Genomic DNA, 16319 nt, shown 5'->3' with positions numbered 1-16319 from the left:
AAAAAAAAAAAAAAAATGAGATTGCAGATGCTTCTAAATTTACCATGGGTTTACATCCCAATAAACACCTCACAAATTGAAAATATCATAAGGTAAAAATGCATTTAATACACCTAACCTGTAGAACATCATATCCTAGCCTAGCCTATGTTAAGCATGCTCAGACCACTTGCATTAGCCTACAGTTGGGCAAAATCATCTAACACAAATTGTACTTTATGATAAAGTTTGAATATCCCATGTAATGTATTGATTACCATACTGAAAGTGAGAAAGAACAGCTGGATGGATACTCAAAATACAGTTTCTACTGAATCCATATCACTTTCTGACCCCTGTAAATTTGAAAAATCACAAGTTAAAGTATAGTAAGTCAGAGATTGTACATTGCAAATAGTATTTTGTAGTTTCCTTTTTTAATGAAAGTAAAGTATACTTCATATATACATGTTTATATATATGAAACTATGCTTTATATCTACATTATATAGTAAGACTTTTTCTATGTCCATAGATACTCAAACATATTATCATTTTAATAGCTGTCATTATAGAAATAATTATAATTTGTTCACTCAGACTTACTGATAAGCATTTAGGTTACTTATAGTTTTTCACTAATGTTGACAATAAATATCTTTTGGAGGTACTTTTGATTGTTTCCTTAGGAAGATTTCTGAACTGTAAGGATGAATATTATGCACATTTTAAGGCTTTTGTATTTATTGCAACTTACTGGAAATTATTATTAAAAAATTATACACCCTAATTTATAGCAGTAGCCAGTATCAGAGACCTCATGTGTTTTGGTTGTTTTCCCCAGACAAACAGTAGAACGTGTCACGCTGCAGAACCAACTCCAACAATTTCTAGAAGCCCAGAAATCAGAGGGCAAGTCACTCCCTTCTTCACCCAGGTAATACCAGCACATTGTTGTTTAGCGTTCTTAAGTATCCTAAATTGTTAAGCCTTCTTCTGAACTTCCTTTGATATATTTTAAGAGGATGACAACAGAAAACATTTTCTTCTTATATATATATATATATTTATATATAGAGAGAGAGGAATATAAATGAGAAATCACAGTGAAAAAGGCACTGGACCTAGAATCTGAAGACCTACTCTATTCTCTGATTCTGCTATTTCTTCATTCCACAACTATAAACAAGTCACTTACTCTTTTGTAAGAATTGAATCTTTCAATTCTTCATCTGTGAAGTGGGAATAGGAGATATATATATATATATAGCTTGATAAGTTTATTGAAAATGGAATTAACTGAGAAAATTTATGCAAAATTGATGTATAAACAGTAAAACAGACAAATTTAGTAGTCATGGTAGTTATAGCTGAAGGCATAAGGCACCTTATAGCTGATACTATGGAGTATTTGCACGTTGTTTCGAAAAGAAATGACGTACTTATCTGTATTCTGTTCTTATTTACTTGTACATTATTAGTGGCAGTAAAGACCATGTAGTGACTTGTGGCTGAGTCATTTCAACCCAGTAGGAAATCATCTCATATGTCCTTCATCTTCTTTTTAGTTCACCATCCTCATCTGCCTCCAGAAAGCCCCAGTGGAAATCTCCAGATGCAGATGATGATTCTGTAGCCAAAAGCAAGCCGGGAGTCCAAGAGGGGATTCAGGTTCTTGGAAGCCTATCAGCCTCCAGCCGGGCTAGACCCAAAGCAAAAGACGAAGATTCTGATAAAATCTTACGCCAGTTATTGGGAAAGGAAATCTCAGAAAATGTCTGCACCCAGGAAAAGCTGTCCTTGGAATTCCAGGATGCTCAGGCTTCCTCTAGAAATTCGAAAAAGATCCCACTGGAGAAGAGGGAACTGAAGTTAGCCAGGCTGAGACAGCTGATGCAGAGGTCACTGAGTGAGTCTGACACAGACTCCAACAACTCTGAGGACCCCAAGAATACCCCAGTGAGGAAGGCTGACCGACCAAGGCCACAGCCCATCGTAGAAAGTGTAGAGAGTATGGACAGCGCAGAAAGCCTGCACCTGATGATCAAGAAACACACCTTGGCATCAGGGGGACGCAGGTTTCCTTTCAGCATCAAGGCCTCCAAATCCCTGGATGGCCATAGCCCATCTCCCACCTCAGAGAGCAGCGAACCAGACTTAGAATCCCAGTATCCAGGCTCAGGGAGTATTCCTCCAAACCAGCCCTCTGGTGACCCTCCACAGCCCAGCCCTGACAGCACTGCTGCCCAGAAAGTTGCCACAAGTCCCAAGAGTGCCCTCAAGTCTCCATCTTCCAAGCGCAGGACATCTCAGAACTTAAAACTGAGAGTTACCTTTGAGGAGCCTGTGGTACAGATGGAGCAGCCTAGCCTTGAACTGAATGGAGAAAAAGACAAAGATAAGGGCAGGACTCTCCAGCGGACTTCCACAAGTAACGAATCAGGGGATCAACTGAAAAGGCCTTTTGGAGCCTTTCGATCTATCATGGAGACACTAAGTGGCAACCAAAACAATAATAATAACTACCAGGCAGCCAACCACCTGAAAACCTCTACGTTGCCCTTGACCTCACTTGGGAGGAAGACAACAGATGCCAAGGGAAACCCTGCCAGCTCCGCTAGCAAAGGAAAGAATAAGACAGTAAGTGCTATTTGGAGAATATTCTTTTTTTTCCTTCGAATGGATTATGTTGTTCCTAATACTACAAATTGTGGGCCCACACTACCTTGAGGGAATACCCAGGAAAAAAAAAAATCCAAAGGGATGCATGGAAAGCCAAATTCATGTGTCTAATGAGACATGTCATGTTAGATACATACCCCTTGCTCTTCTTTTGGAAAATACTCTAAGAGAGAAAGGTTAAAAAAAACGTAAGAGATTATATTCTGGTCCCTAAATTTCCCTAAATGGCATAATCTTTAGGTGTTAGGGGTCCTAGACTTGGAGGCATTTCTGCAAGATGAAACCACCAATTAGCGCAAGTTTAGTCCTGCATTGGCACTGATTCTGTCCCAAGGAAGAGTTTGTTCTCTTCATGTGATGAGATAGTTTATTCTCAGGCCCAATTAAAAAGTACATAAATAGATGCTCTATTGCCAAAGACTTAACTACACAACTTGGGGATGACCTTTGAAATGAATACACCACAGGGACATCCACATAGGTATTTTACAACACAGACCCCTAAGTGTTGATTGGAGCCTATAGGAGTCTGAAGTGCTTGCCAGTCTACAGGGAATGGCAGAGTATGCCATGAACTACATTTTATAATTGCCTTCATTGGAAACCCATGCACTATAATCTGTGACTTATATCCAGTGGATAAGAGATACGAACATCTTTTTAGGCAATGTTTCCTGCAAGCTTTGCACTTGCCATGCCATTAAAAAATGGTATAGCAGCCAAAATGCAAAACTCTCTGTGGAATGGAATGACCTAGATCATTCTCCATGTGATCCAGATAAACCACCCAGTGGAGCTGCAGAATCTTTGTAATTTATCATTAGCTATAATGTTAGAATCCCATTACAATGAGGTCTAAGAATTGTCCAAATTCTTTTTGCAGTACCCAAATCAAGTTTTAGTGAGTATTTCTCTAATTAATTGAACACCAAATTTTAAATTATATATCAATTTCCTCTGTAAATTGTCCTTGTTATAGAAGACTATATCATGTATTTGTTTCAGCTAGAAACAGCATACTTGTGCCCAAAACACCAGACCTTTTGGGTTAAATGTGTCAGAACTTAAGTCACTCAAATCAAACTTTTCCAGGTAACTTACTGGGTTCTGCTGCTCAGTAGTAAAAGAAGAATCATCTCAGTTGCCCATGCTCCTTAAAGTGCATACTAAGCCACTACCCTCTAATCTATCTTCCTGCATGCTTCATGTTTACTGGGACTTGTGCATGTGCTGAGCTTGTTGCATGTTTTCAGATGATTTTTAATTGCACCTCTCTAGGAAATGTACAGCAGCTGCATCAATCTTTCCTCTAACATGCTGATTGAAGAGCATCTGCGTAACGACGCACGGTACGTGGTGCTAGGAGATGTGTTGTGTGGCATTGACATGCTTTGCTTTGAATTGCATGAGCTTTTAAATCATGGACTTGGAGCACCTTTCATCAGGGGATAACACCAAGGAAGAAGAAAATTACAACTATTCCCCCAAGTAGAAGCAGGCACTGATGTAATGGTAACTAGGTCCTAGGTCACTAGTCTGCCCTTGGAGGGCTTTATTCCAGTGTCAGCCAGAATCTGCTCAGTTCACAAACTTTTGCTGTATTTCCTAGTTGACTTTGGCTTTCAATCTTTGTTTTAATGGAGTCAAGTATTAAGAAAGTATTGAAATTAAATTTCCTGTCATGGTGGAGTGAGTCAGCCTCCGATCAGAACTGGAACTTTGAAACAGAGCTTTAATGTTATTTCAGTGCTGATTACAAAGCAAAAGCTCCTTTTATTACCATTTTGCTGATCTCAGAAGCATGGCCTTGCCATTCTGAAATTTCTCTATATTAGCATTATGAACACAATTTCAGTCCATGAGCCAGGTTTATGAGTGCCCACTAATAAAACAAGGGCCTTTCTCAAGTAAGACGTTTACAATTCAAAATGCATGGACTACGTAACACAGAAAGGAGAGAATCGAGTCCCCAGTGGCTGGGCCACCTCCTTGGGCAAAGTTCTTCTGCAGCATAGCTTTCATCTCCCTGTGGGATGAAACCTGTATGCCTTAATTGGTTTATTTCAGAAGAGTTACATCCCTAAACCATTTTAAAAGACTATCACTTTGTTTTTTTTGTTTTTTTTTTTTGAAGACGGAGTCTTGCTCTGTCACCCAGGCTGGAGTGCAGTGACACGATCTTGGCTCACTGCAACCTCTGCCTCCCGGGTTCAAGCGATACTCCTGCCTCAGCCTCCTGAGTAGCTGGGATCACAGGCCTGTGCCACCACATCTGGCTAATTTTTGTAATTTTAGTGGAATGATGTTTTGCCACATTGCTCAGGCTGGTCTCAAACTCCTGGCCTCAAATGATCCACCTGCCTCAGCCTTCCAAAGTGCTGGGATTACAGGCATGAGCCACCGCACCAAGTCATAAAAGACTATCGCTTTTAAAATATTTAAACGAATTGAAAAATTATAACATGCCATTCAGCACTCTTCCAAAATCCTCTACAGCATGTATGTGGGTAGGTGGATGAGTGGGTGTTGGTGTGAGTGTATTTTTGTGTTGTGGGTATGAATTTTAGTTGAGAATACTAAGTTGTAAGAAAGTCACTCTGCTTTTTTCTTCCTCTAAATCAAATTTAATCTGCTCTAAGTCTTTATTCAGGCTAGACGGAAATTAAATCTCAGTCATTTTAGGGGATGCCCCTAGGGGGCTCATTAATTCAGTATGTTAAAGGAAGAACCCTGGAGCTTCAATATTTACTGGTCACCAGTGATCTGCTTGGGTCAGGCTCACATGTTGCCAGAAGTCAGGTGTCTGAACTGCTTCCAGCCTCACTGGGGCAGGGAATCTTGGCCAATGGTGAGAGCCCAATGTCTGGGGTGGGAAAGGAATAGAAAAAAACATACTCATTCCCCTCCTAGAGCTTGGTATTAGCCCACTTCTATTTCATTTCTCCTAACCTAGGTTCCTCACCCCTATGCCCTTCTCTGTCCCCATCTTGGGAGGAATGTGTTTTCTGGTGCCTGGAAAATTCTGCTTTTGTCCTTAAGCTGAAGTTACCAGCAACCCCCTGAGGCAAGAAAGCACAAAGAGTTGGCAAACTCCTTGGGAAGGGGAAGAATACCTCCTATTTCTTCCAGGCTCCTACAGCAACAGGGAGCAAGACAATTAGTATCACAGCAGATTCTCCCGCCAGAAACATTTCATTCTGTCTTTTTATAAGCAAGGGAACAAAGCTGAGACATCTGCTGTAATAGGATTACAAAAATCAGAGCACAAAATGAGGTTATGGGGCTACTCAGTTATCTAACGCTAGGTTAACACTTTCCCTCTCTAAGCTTAAGGAAAAGTCCTTCTAAAGGCTCAGTTTAGATTCTCTGGCTTTACTTACTAACAGAGTTTAATTTCAACAATAAATACTTAGAAACCCCAAAATAAAAATATTCAATGTATTTAAATAAGCATCTTGACCCCTTCTCCTCATTACCCTGTAAATTAACCTATACTTTGTCATGGTTGTCATTTGGCATGTGTTTCCATAGGAAGTGGAAACCTTAGTTCTTTCATGCTAGAAAGGAGAGGTTTCACTCACTCATAATCACACACAGACAGAGAGAACTAGGCCGGTTCACTCCTGAGATAAAGCAAGAATGGATCTCTCTGGCTGAAATAAAGATTCCTCTGATAAATTAAGACTAGAGTGGGAATGTGGGCCTGAAAAATACCTCGGCTTGCCTAATTTTGCCTATGGGACCCCACTGCAAGAAGGAAAGGAACTAAAGTGTTCATCTCTCAGCAATGACTCCAAATCTTGGCTCCAAAATTTGCTTGACCACCAAATGGCTCCTCTCAGGTAGCAGGGATGCCCAGGGTGTATGACTTTGGAAGCCAGTGGCAGTCATTGGGTTGGAGTTGGGGCCAAATATTATTACCTCTACATGGCCTGGGGAATCAGCGTATCCCTGGGGAAAAGAGGGAGGCAATGAATCCGGATTCCAGGAATACATTGCAATTCCATTTTAGTTAAGAGAAATTGTTATTTTTTTCTGATAAAGGAAAAACAGGGATAATAAATATAACATTTTAAAGAATGTCTGCTCTGTGGGGGCTCTGTTTGCTATTTATTTTTCTAAATTGGTCACAGCTTGATAGCAAAAATCTAAATTTCTTTTCAATGCCCTTTAAAATTAGATTCAACTCTATTCCTTTGAGCAGCTTCCCCAGTGTGATTCAACTGCAGAGGATCGCTTGGTTTATAACAAGCAGATTTATCTTTACTTTATCTTACAAAAGACAAGTTGTTTTTAAGTTATTATAGTCTAAGGAAATGTTGCAGTTACTTGTCTTAAAATGCCAGTGAAACATTCATTTCCCAGAGTTTAAGTCATCTGAGATCTTTAGGGCACAAAGTGAGCATTGATTCCAGTTACTGATAGGCAAAAGGGCATAACCCCTGGCCACCACCAGTAACACCCACTTTGACCACAGTGGCACAGTTGCCTGAGGGGTTAGGAAACGCCTAATCCTAGTTTCCCAGAGTTTAAGTCCATCTGAGATCTTTAGGGCACAAAGTGAGCATTGATTCCAGTTACTGATAAGCAAAAGGGCATAACCCCTGGCCACCACCAGTAACACCCACTTTGATCACAGTGGCACAGTTGCCTGAGGGGTTAGGAAACGCCTAATCCTAGCACCAGCATTAGCATAGAGTCCTTAAAAATCATAAAGCAATAAACACCATTAGTGTGGGTTTTACTGCCAAGGTATTAGCCACACTGGGAACTTTATACTGAGAGCCAAGCGCTGGTATCAAATATTTTGCATAGATCTTAAGGTTGTTGAGCAGCCACTTCAAAGAGACTGGTCTGCTTTGCCAGTAGTGAGATGACATCTGCTATGGTAATGGTCATCTGCTGTGCCCATCAGAGTTTAGGGTATCAGTCCCCCACCCCTGACACACACAAACACACATTTCTGTCCTTATTGCCAGGACATCATACTAAACAGAAAAAGGAACAAAGATGTGGAAGACGTTGGGAAGTAAAGGTGAGGCCCTGGCTGAAACCTGCTCCCAACCAGAGCATATCCTCAGCCCACTGAAAAGCATTTCCAGAATCCTGATGGGAAAATGCAGCCAGTGCAACAAGACCCTGGTGCTGCTGAACAAATGTGTCCTTGCCATCATTTCTCTATCTATTATCAAATAACCATATTTTAATCTTGCTTTCATTTTTTGACCTTAAAATGTTAACATTATTTTTAACTGATATGCTTGATTCTTGAAAGGATAATGATAAACCTATTCAATCATGTAGGTGTGTTACCAAACTAATATATGTTGAGTGCATCCTTCCAGAGACAGACAAATCTTACCAATGCAACAGTTCAGAAAAGTTTGTTAAAGTGCTGTTAATGAAAAAGTATTTAGTAAAGTAGTTGGTGCTTAACACTATAGACATTTGAGTTTTTGCTCAGAAACTGTAGTTTCATGTTTTTTTGTTTTTGTTTTGTTTAGTTTTGTTTTGTTTTGTTTTGGAGAAAGGGTTTTACTCTTGTCACCCAGGCTGGAGTGCAGTGGTGCAATCTTGGCTCACTGCAACCTCTGCCGCCCAGGCTCAGGCAATTTTCCTGCCTCAGCCTCCTGAGTAGCTAGGATTACAGGCGTATGCCACTACCGCCCAACTACTTTTTTCTTTTTAGTAGAGACGGGGTTTCACCCTGTTGGCCAGGCTGGTCTTGAACTCCTGACCTCAGATGATCCACCTGCCTCAGCCTCCCAAAGTGTTAGGATTACGAGCGTGAGCCACCACACCTAGCCTGTAGTTTCATGTTCTAAGCCCTGAACGGAAGTATAATTTTCTGTTTGCCTTTCTAACCTGCTGGCATCAGGCTCCATGCCCAATGAGCAAAAGTTGAAAGACAACAGCCAGGTACCTGAAGTTGGGTGATTGCCTCTGCTCCAGAAACCCTTAGAGCAGCACTGACCCTCCCAGCTCCCATGCTCCCCCAGGTACTCTGTGCTCTCCCACAGTGTACCCCCAGGTGCTCCGTGCTTCCTCCCCACCAATGCTTCCCCAAGTGTTCTGTCCGTGTCCCCACCCAACCCCACCAACTCTTTCTCTCTCTCTCACTCTCTCTCTCTTTCCTGCCTCCTCATGCTTCCTTAGGTGTTCTGTGTTCTCTGTCCTGCCTACACCCACCTCAGCCTCACCTGTAGTTTCAAAGTTTTTCAGAAAGAAAACCCTCATTTTATACTATGACTTGGAGAAGAGGAGGAGGCTCTAAACTTGAACTATTTCTTCACGTGAATTAAGTGACAGTTCCTTCTTTCAAATGTGCCAGGTTTTGGGGTTTCCATTGACCATTGCACAGTAGAATTACAGGGAATTGTCGCCAATAAGGTAGAGTCTTGTGTATAAAGAAAAAATGTCCACGTTATGAGAAGCCAGAATGATCATATCTTCCCAGTGTCTAAGCACAATTTAGCAAAGTCTTTATAGAGGCTGGCAGAGTTCCCAAGATGGATGCACAAATGGGGCGTCTTTTCATAAGCTCCTTACACTGGCAAAAGGAGAAAGCAGATTGCACCACAAGAAGACAGTGAAACAGTTTAATTAGTATCAAAATATGATACATTGAGACATAAAAAAGGCAGGGAAGACCCTCGTACTCTCTTAAATCACTGTTCCAGGGAGGCAGGAAATGAATGTGTGGAGTTTGTGAACACCTGTGAACCAACAGTAGGAAGATAACAGGAAGAGAACTGCCTTGGATACCAAAATCTTCCCACCAGACCAGTTGCTTTCAACAAGCCACTCCTGATTTAAGGATAGTCAGAAAACCTAAGGACAACTCACTTCTCCACCCCCACCCTCCTTTCCTTATTCCCCAAAGATCGAGTTTTGAATTGTGTGACCTCAAAGCAGATACATATTCCATTAATGTCATATTTGCACCACACGTCTGCCACCACTAGGGGCATCTTTGTACATTGAAAGAACAGAGCCTGCCTGTATCTCTTAAGGCTGTAGTTTCAAAGAAGCAATAGGTTAGTTGAGCTTAAAAATATCAAATAGAGACTTTACACAGCCACTTTCCAGTGTCTTCATCAAGTATTCCTCCCCCGGCCAGTCACTGGTGCTCTTCGTTCCTACGCTGAGGACAGCGCGGATGGACAGTCTTCCTAATGCCACATCCCTGGATGGCCAGGCCACTCTTTGCAACTATTTTCAGCTCTAAGCCACACATTTTGCTCTGTCAGGATAAGGTCTGGTTCCTTCACTCAAGGAGATCATAATCAAGAGAGAATTAAAATAGGATTCAAGTAAAACATGGCAAGCTCTGTGAAAAAGGCCTAAGAGCTTCATGAAAATAGCGACCCCCAATAGCACCTTTGTACTCCACATGTACTCCCAGTGTCTTGCTTGGTGCCTGGTGCATGATAGAGACTTCACAGATTTTTGGAGAGAGGCGGAGCTAGAGAGAGGAAAAGTGGAAGAAGAGAGAAAAATATAAATAAAAAAAGAACTGAGCCTGACTTCCCACAGCGGGAAAAAATGGTGTGTTCTTTATCAATATTGGACTTCTGGTCACAAGTCCACCTACCCACAGTGAGTTTCCATTTGGGCACTTCAAATACAAGTTTTCATGCCTTGAACCAGAATCCCATTTCTTAGTAGATGAGACTTATAGATGTGCTCTCAGCAAAAACTCTGAGGGAGATCACAGAAAAGAGCAAGGTTTCCCTGTTTTGGTTATCAGCGGAAATGTCATGCATGCCGTGAACCATTCTACATGGATGCTGTAAGTTGCCGTTTGGTCACCATGGACTGTGGAAATATGCAATCCATGCCTAGATGAGTCAGCAAGTTAGAACACTTGAAAAACTCTTATTTAAATTTAAGCTTTTCTTCTTTCCAACTGTGGTCACTCAGAATGTGATTTCATATCCAAAAATGAAATAGAGGAGCAGCAAATTATCTGAATAATTCATGCCAGAATTACCCAAACACTTTTGTTCTTTGAATACTGTTAATTTGGGACTAGGTAATTGAAGGGTTCAAGGAGGATTGAATTATTGTGATATTTTTCAGATATAAATGCCTCAAGTTAATATTTTACTTGGTACAGACTTAGCTCTAATCGTAAGGGGTTTTGTCCTGCAGAAAGAGTGCTCATTTTAGTGTTTTTGACCACAGCACCTCTTATATTAAAGCAGACATGCCCATCAAAGTCTAAACTTTATTATCCTTAGACTATGATCAATACCTTCTTTTAAATTTTCTATTTTAATTTATTGTTAAAGTGATATAGACACTTATAAGAGTAATATTAGCATTATAATAAAGACTGGATGTGCCCCGTGCCAAACCCACCCCCTTCCCTAGCCTCACTCTTTTGAATCAACCACTTGCTTTTCCTTCAGATGTTTTCTCTAGTATTCTCTATTTCTAAGTAATATGCTCATACAGATTTTCAGTTTCAAATAGTATCCCTGTTATCTACTGGCATTCTACTGTAGAAAATCAAAATGATAGCACTTATAAACACTTATAAAGCATGTACAGTATCCCAGAGAATATTTCAGGTGCTTTACACATGTGTACTATTTTAATCTTCTCAATGACACTATGTGGCAGATCTTTTTTTTTTTTTTTTTTTTTTTAAGAAACGGGGTCTTGCTCAGTCACCTAGGCTGCAGTGCAGTAGTGTGATCTTGGCTCACAGCATCCTCTAACTTCTGGGCTCAAGAGATCCTCCCACCTCAGCTTCCTGAGCAGCTAGAACTACAAGCATGTGCCACCCCACCCAGCCAAGCAGATACTATTATTGTCCTAATTTTGCATATTGGAAACTGAGACAGAATGATTACACATCTTGCCCAAGGTTACATAGTAATGATGGCAATAAATTGTGGAGCCAGGATTTGAACTCAGTCAGTCTGGCTCCTAAATCTGTATTTTTAACAATGAGCCAAATGTGTCTAGCTCCATTTTAGCATCCAACAATCCAACACTGCGCCTGTTCTCTCTTTTTCTGTCTCTCTCTTCCCCCTCTTTCCTATCTCTCACACACACACCTACACACATGCACACATTCCTACTTCCTCTTCCTCCCACCCCCATGAATATAGTTGTATCACTCTAAAGAGCTAAATCAGTATTCAGTGTTAATTATCATTATGGTTATTTAAATATTAATCACAAGGACTCATTGTGTTGTCCTATGTTATATTTTCTTTGTCATACAATTTTATGTTTCCCATGGAAATAATTTTCGTTTCTTAATTTACAATGCATTTCTAAACACTCTGCTGAAGACCAAAGCATCTTTTAGCACCCCCAGACAGCTCAGGTGTTCGTCAGTTTCTCTCTGTTCATGGAGACCCCTCCTCCTGCCCCCATCTTCACTGCTGCCTCCTGGCACTGCCACACAGCTATCATCCCGGCGTCTCTCATGCACATCATCCTGGAAATTCCTTGTGCCTCTCTCCTGTTTAGACTCTGTTTCCTGAACCTGTCTTTCTTTTCTATTTTGTTTATTCTCGTGCTTCAGTCATGTATCTTCCCACCTAAGGAAGGTAAATAGGTGCTAATTTTTTTGAGACCTTGACAGTCTGAAAATATCTTCAATTTACCGGATTGAGTGTTTGACTCAGTATAGGATTCTAGGTGGGAAATTATTTTCTTTCAGAATCTTGAACACATCATTTCATTTTCTTTTGCTTCTAATGTGTCTGTTGAGAAGCCCCATTCTTCTCTGCCGATGGCTTGGAAGATTTTATGATTTCTTCTTTATCTCCAATATTTTGATTTTTTGATGCTTTGCCATGATGTGGGTCTGTTTTCATTCCTGGGCTGTGGGCACTCAGCAAGCTTTTTCAGTCTGGAACCCTCAGTACTTCAGTTCTGGGAAATGTTTTGTACAATTTCTTTGAAAATTTTCTCTTCTCCAATTTCTCTGTTCCCTCTTGAAAATGCTCTTATTCTAATGTTAGACACACTGGACTGGTCCTCAGATTTTCTAACGATTCTTCTCTATTTATCCATATGTTGACTTTTTTTAGTTTGAATCTCTAATATATTTACTGAAACTTGCCTTTCAATCTTGCTATTGAATTTTTTATTTCTGTTATAATAATATTAATTTCCAACATCACTTTACTGGTCTTCTCTTTGTTCCTTTTTTATAGCTTTTTTTTTTTCTTTTTGAGCCAGAGTCTTGCTCTGTCACCCAGGCTGGAGTGCAGTGGTGTGATCTTGGCTCACTGTAACCTCCGCCTCCTGGGTTCAAGTGATTCTTATGCCTCAGCCTCCATAACTGGGACTACAGCCACCACACCTGGCTAATTTTTGTATTTTTGGTAGAGACAGGGTTTCGCCATGTTGGCCAAGCTGGTCTCGAACTCCTGACCTCAACTGATCCACCTGCCTCGGCCTCCCAAAGTGTTGGGATTACAGGCATGAGCCACCATGCCCGGCTTTTATAGAGTTTTATGTGCAAATCTTATTTAAATTTTTGCAGTCAAATACAAATGCATATCTTTATCTTCCTTTTTACAATAAAGGTGTCATACTGTACACACAGTTTTGTTTCTTGCTTTTTTTCACCTGACATGTTGGAGGACTTTATGTGTTAGTATATAGAGAGCTTCTTCATGCTTTAACATAGTTGCTATCATCTTCAGAAGTACACGGTGCTTCTAATTCCTCCATCGGGCAGTGCAAATCAGTTAGTTGGATTCCCTGACTGTAAGCTTGGGTTTTTGCTTTTTCTGCTCTGCTAAATCAATTCTAAATGTTCATCCACCTTTCTGTTTCTGAAATACCGTTGACATTTTGTCTGTTGTATCCTCTCCTCCCATTTCCCTTATTCATCTAAATTTGTGCCTTTTTTATTTATTTTATTTCAGTGTTATTTTGCAGGATATGGAGGACAAATGTGTGCATTCAATCCATCATGTTTAATTGGAATCTCTAGCACATCTTTTAGCCAATTAGATTTTTCTTTCACCTTCTTCCCTTTCCCTTTCTTGCCCATGGACAGCTCTCTAAAGTTCCAGTTAGAGGAAAAATAAAAATAAGAATTATAACTTTCAGATGATGATGATGATGATCAAATATATTCCAGCACACTGAAAATAGGCTTCATGGTCTTTGTGAGCAAGTACAATTTTGAGACTCTGGAGCCATGCCTGGGGCTCTCCTGCATCCAAATGTGGTCTCATAATAGCTAGTATCATTACCAGAAAGTGTTTTTGTCTAGTGTAGCAACAAGAAGTAATTTAGTAATATGTGGCCTTGTCCACCCTCAGAAGATAGCTCCTCTCTGAAGATTTTACACCCAGAATGGGAGTAATACCTCATGAAAATGATTGCACCTACCCAAGGGAAAATTTATTTGAAAAGCAAAGCTGTTCCAAGGCTCTAGTTTGTACTCTTTTCCCGCAGAGTTAGTACATATCAAGTATTGAGGGAAAAGGAGCATATTGTTCTTTAGCTTTTTCTTTTTCCCATAGATTTATCTACTTATGATCTTTCAACATGCTATTACTCAGTAATCACACACCAAAAAGCATTCTTCTTTAAACTTTTAAGGCTCAAGCTTATTGGAGAATAAAAATGTCACCAGTGAATCTATCTAAATAAAATATTTTGTTTATACTCAGCGAACAATACTATACTTCCTATCTTGTTTAACTCTGATAAAATTCCCTTGACTGTAAAATGCCTGTATTTTCAATCAGTGTGGTTGAGAAATTATTTCCATAGCTGAGTTAAAGAGTGTTTAGTAAGTGTGTGTTATTACATGACTGTTGCTTTCATTGTTTAAAGAGTAGTTTATATGAAAAGAGAATAATTTGCGTATTGGAACGAAGTGTTCTTCAGTGTGGTTTGTGTGAGGATGATTTCCATTTTTTGGTGAGCTCTTTAGTGGTATTGTCTTGTAACTTGACCATAGTTTTATCTAATTTTGGCCTGTGGTTTCTCTTCTGCTTAGGCATAATGACATCAATAGAAAAATGAAGAAATCCTACAGCATAAAGCACATTGCTGAGCCAGAGTCAAAAGAACTCTTCTTGTAAATCTCTTTTTAAATTTTCTCTCACTGATGCCCTTTGGAAATTATTGGAAATTTCTGGACTATCCTCTATGGAAAGAGAACCGTGAAAACAATGCCTCACCAGCAGAAGAACAGAATATCAGGATGCCTTAAATTTATAGTAGTAGACTGTAAAAGATTCATTTTGGGGTAATATCTGTATATATAACTTGTTTTTCTTAAAGATGCTGTTTAAAAGCATGATTGGGAAAAGGTATGTTTTTTAAGAGTAGATTGATTCACCCTACCCACAGGACGTTCACCAAGCCACTGATGCCATTTTATATTTCATCAATTGCATGAGTATTTGCTAATGTTGATTGAACCTCCCTTTCCCCATAACGTGGGCAGATTTGGCTTAGCTCCTTCATGAGATCAGGTCAGTGGTATTGTTTTCTGTGAAGAGTGTTTTTTCTGTCATTTCTACTTTTTGTATAAAGGAAATAAAACAATGTTAACAGCCACCTATAAGCTTGGGGCACCTACTTTCTAACAAATCTGTGATGTTCTGATTTCTAAGGGAGTTTGCAAGCATTTGGATTGCTGATATTTGATTTCAGGAGCAAACTGCTCAGTTTAGCGGTTTTCCCATAGGGGTCAAATAAAACATTCTATATTTCATTAAGTACTAAAGGATCAGACAAGTATATAAAGTAAGTCAGTTCCTTCTGCCTTCTCAAATCTCAGTGTTGACATGGGAAAATATTAAGGAGAACTAAGGATTTAGCCCCTTCTTGGGTCACTTTTTTCTGCCTCTGACACATTATGAACCTGTCTAATCCCTTTAGGAGACAGTGTGGAACCCGAGTTCATAACAGCCCCATTGTTGATGCAGCTCCTTCACTCCATGTAAGCGGTAAGTTCCAGAAGGCTTCCTCCTATCATGTAAAAATATATTTCTGTTGAAACTTCAAGGGTTTTATTTTCAAAGTGTTGGCATGGCCTATAAGAGGCCTGTCAAGTTTTAGTTTAAAAGTAGAATGTATTCTTACCAGTAGGAGGGAACACTGTATGCTATTATAGTTACTAGCAATGTTACTGCAGCCAAATAAGTCAAATGTGAACCATTCCTGTATCCTGGTGCAGAGAGCAGATAAAATCACTGAATTAAGAGATAATCTTGCATATGTAGGTCATCTGACAAACTTGGGCTTGATGAAGTTTGAAATGTCTTAAGACCCGGTTCCCGGGTAACACTACCAGTAAATCGCATAACTAGGCTTTGGTACGTATTTGCCTATTATCCCCACTACACTAATGAACCTACACTGTGCTGTCTCCCTAGTACACTGACTGCTGGACTCACACACAGGAGGCATGAGTTCTGGTGTTGGCTCTTCTTCTAACAGCCCTTTGATCTCAGGCAAGGGACATTGCCCTGCCCAAGAAATCTGGAAAGGGCAAGACAGGCCTACATTCACATCGAGGAGAAGTTTCCTTTGAAACTTACTGAGCAACACATCTATGAATTTCAGTCCATGTGCTGTGTCCTGTGAGTTGCTACTGTTAGAGCCTGGTGCCATGTGCGAACCTTCATTTATCACATGGTCTTTTCCTCAAACGAGAT

At 40.1% G+C, this 16319-nt stretch overlaps 1 protein-coding gene across 16 annotated transcripts in view; it reads left to right on the top strand.

Moving 5' to 3' along the window:
* The window catches only part of SNCAIP (synuclein alpha interacting protein), a 201732-nt gene extending 186516 nt beyond the window's left edge, over positions 1-15216 (top strand). For 12 of the 16 annotated variants that reach the window (XM_058440565.1, XM_058440569.1, XM_058440568.1 and 9 more), the window contains 4 exons: positions 824-916; positions 1548-2619; positions 3940-4010; positions 14651-15216. In XM_058440565.1, the coding sequence (XP_058296548.1) occupies positions 824-916; positions 1548-2619; positions 3940-4010; positions 14651-14735 (1321 nt within the window). In that variant the 3' untranslated portion in view covers positions 14736-15216. Of the gene's footprint in view, positions 1-823; positions 917-1547; positions 2620-3939; positions 4011-7640; positions 7689-14650 lie in introns of those variants that run through there. The other 4 variants (XM_058440575.1, XM_058440572.1, XM_058440567.1 and 1 more) reach the window with 3 other exon arrangements.
* Positions 15217-16319: the final 1103 nt, after the last annotated feature.

The sequence above is a fragment of the Hylobates moloch genome, unplaced genomic scaffold, assembly GCF_009828535.3.
Source record: "Hylobates moloch isolate HMO894 unplaced genomic scaffold, HMol_V3 SCAFFOLD_6, whole genome shotgun sequence".
NCBI lineage: Eukaryota > Metazoa > Chordata > Mammalia > Primates > Hylobatidae > Hylobates > Hylobates moloch.
The sequence above is the reverse complement of the archived record's forward strand: the minus strand, read 5'-3'. Positions and strand labels throughout refer to the sequence as shown.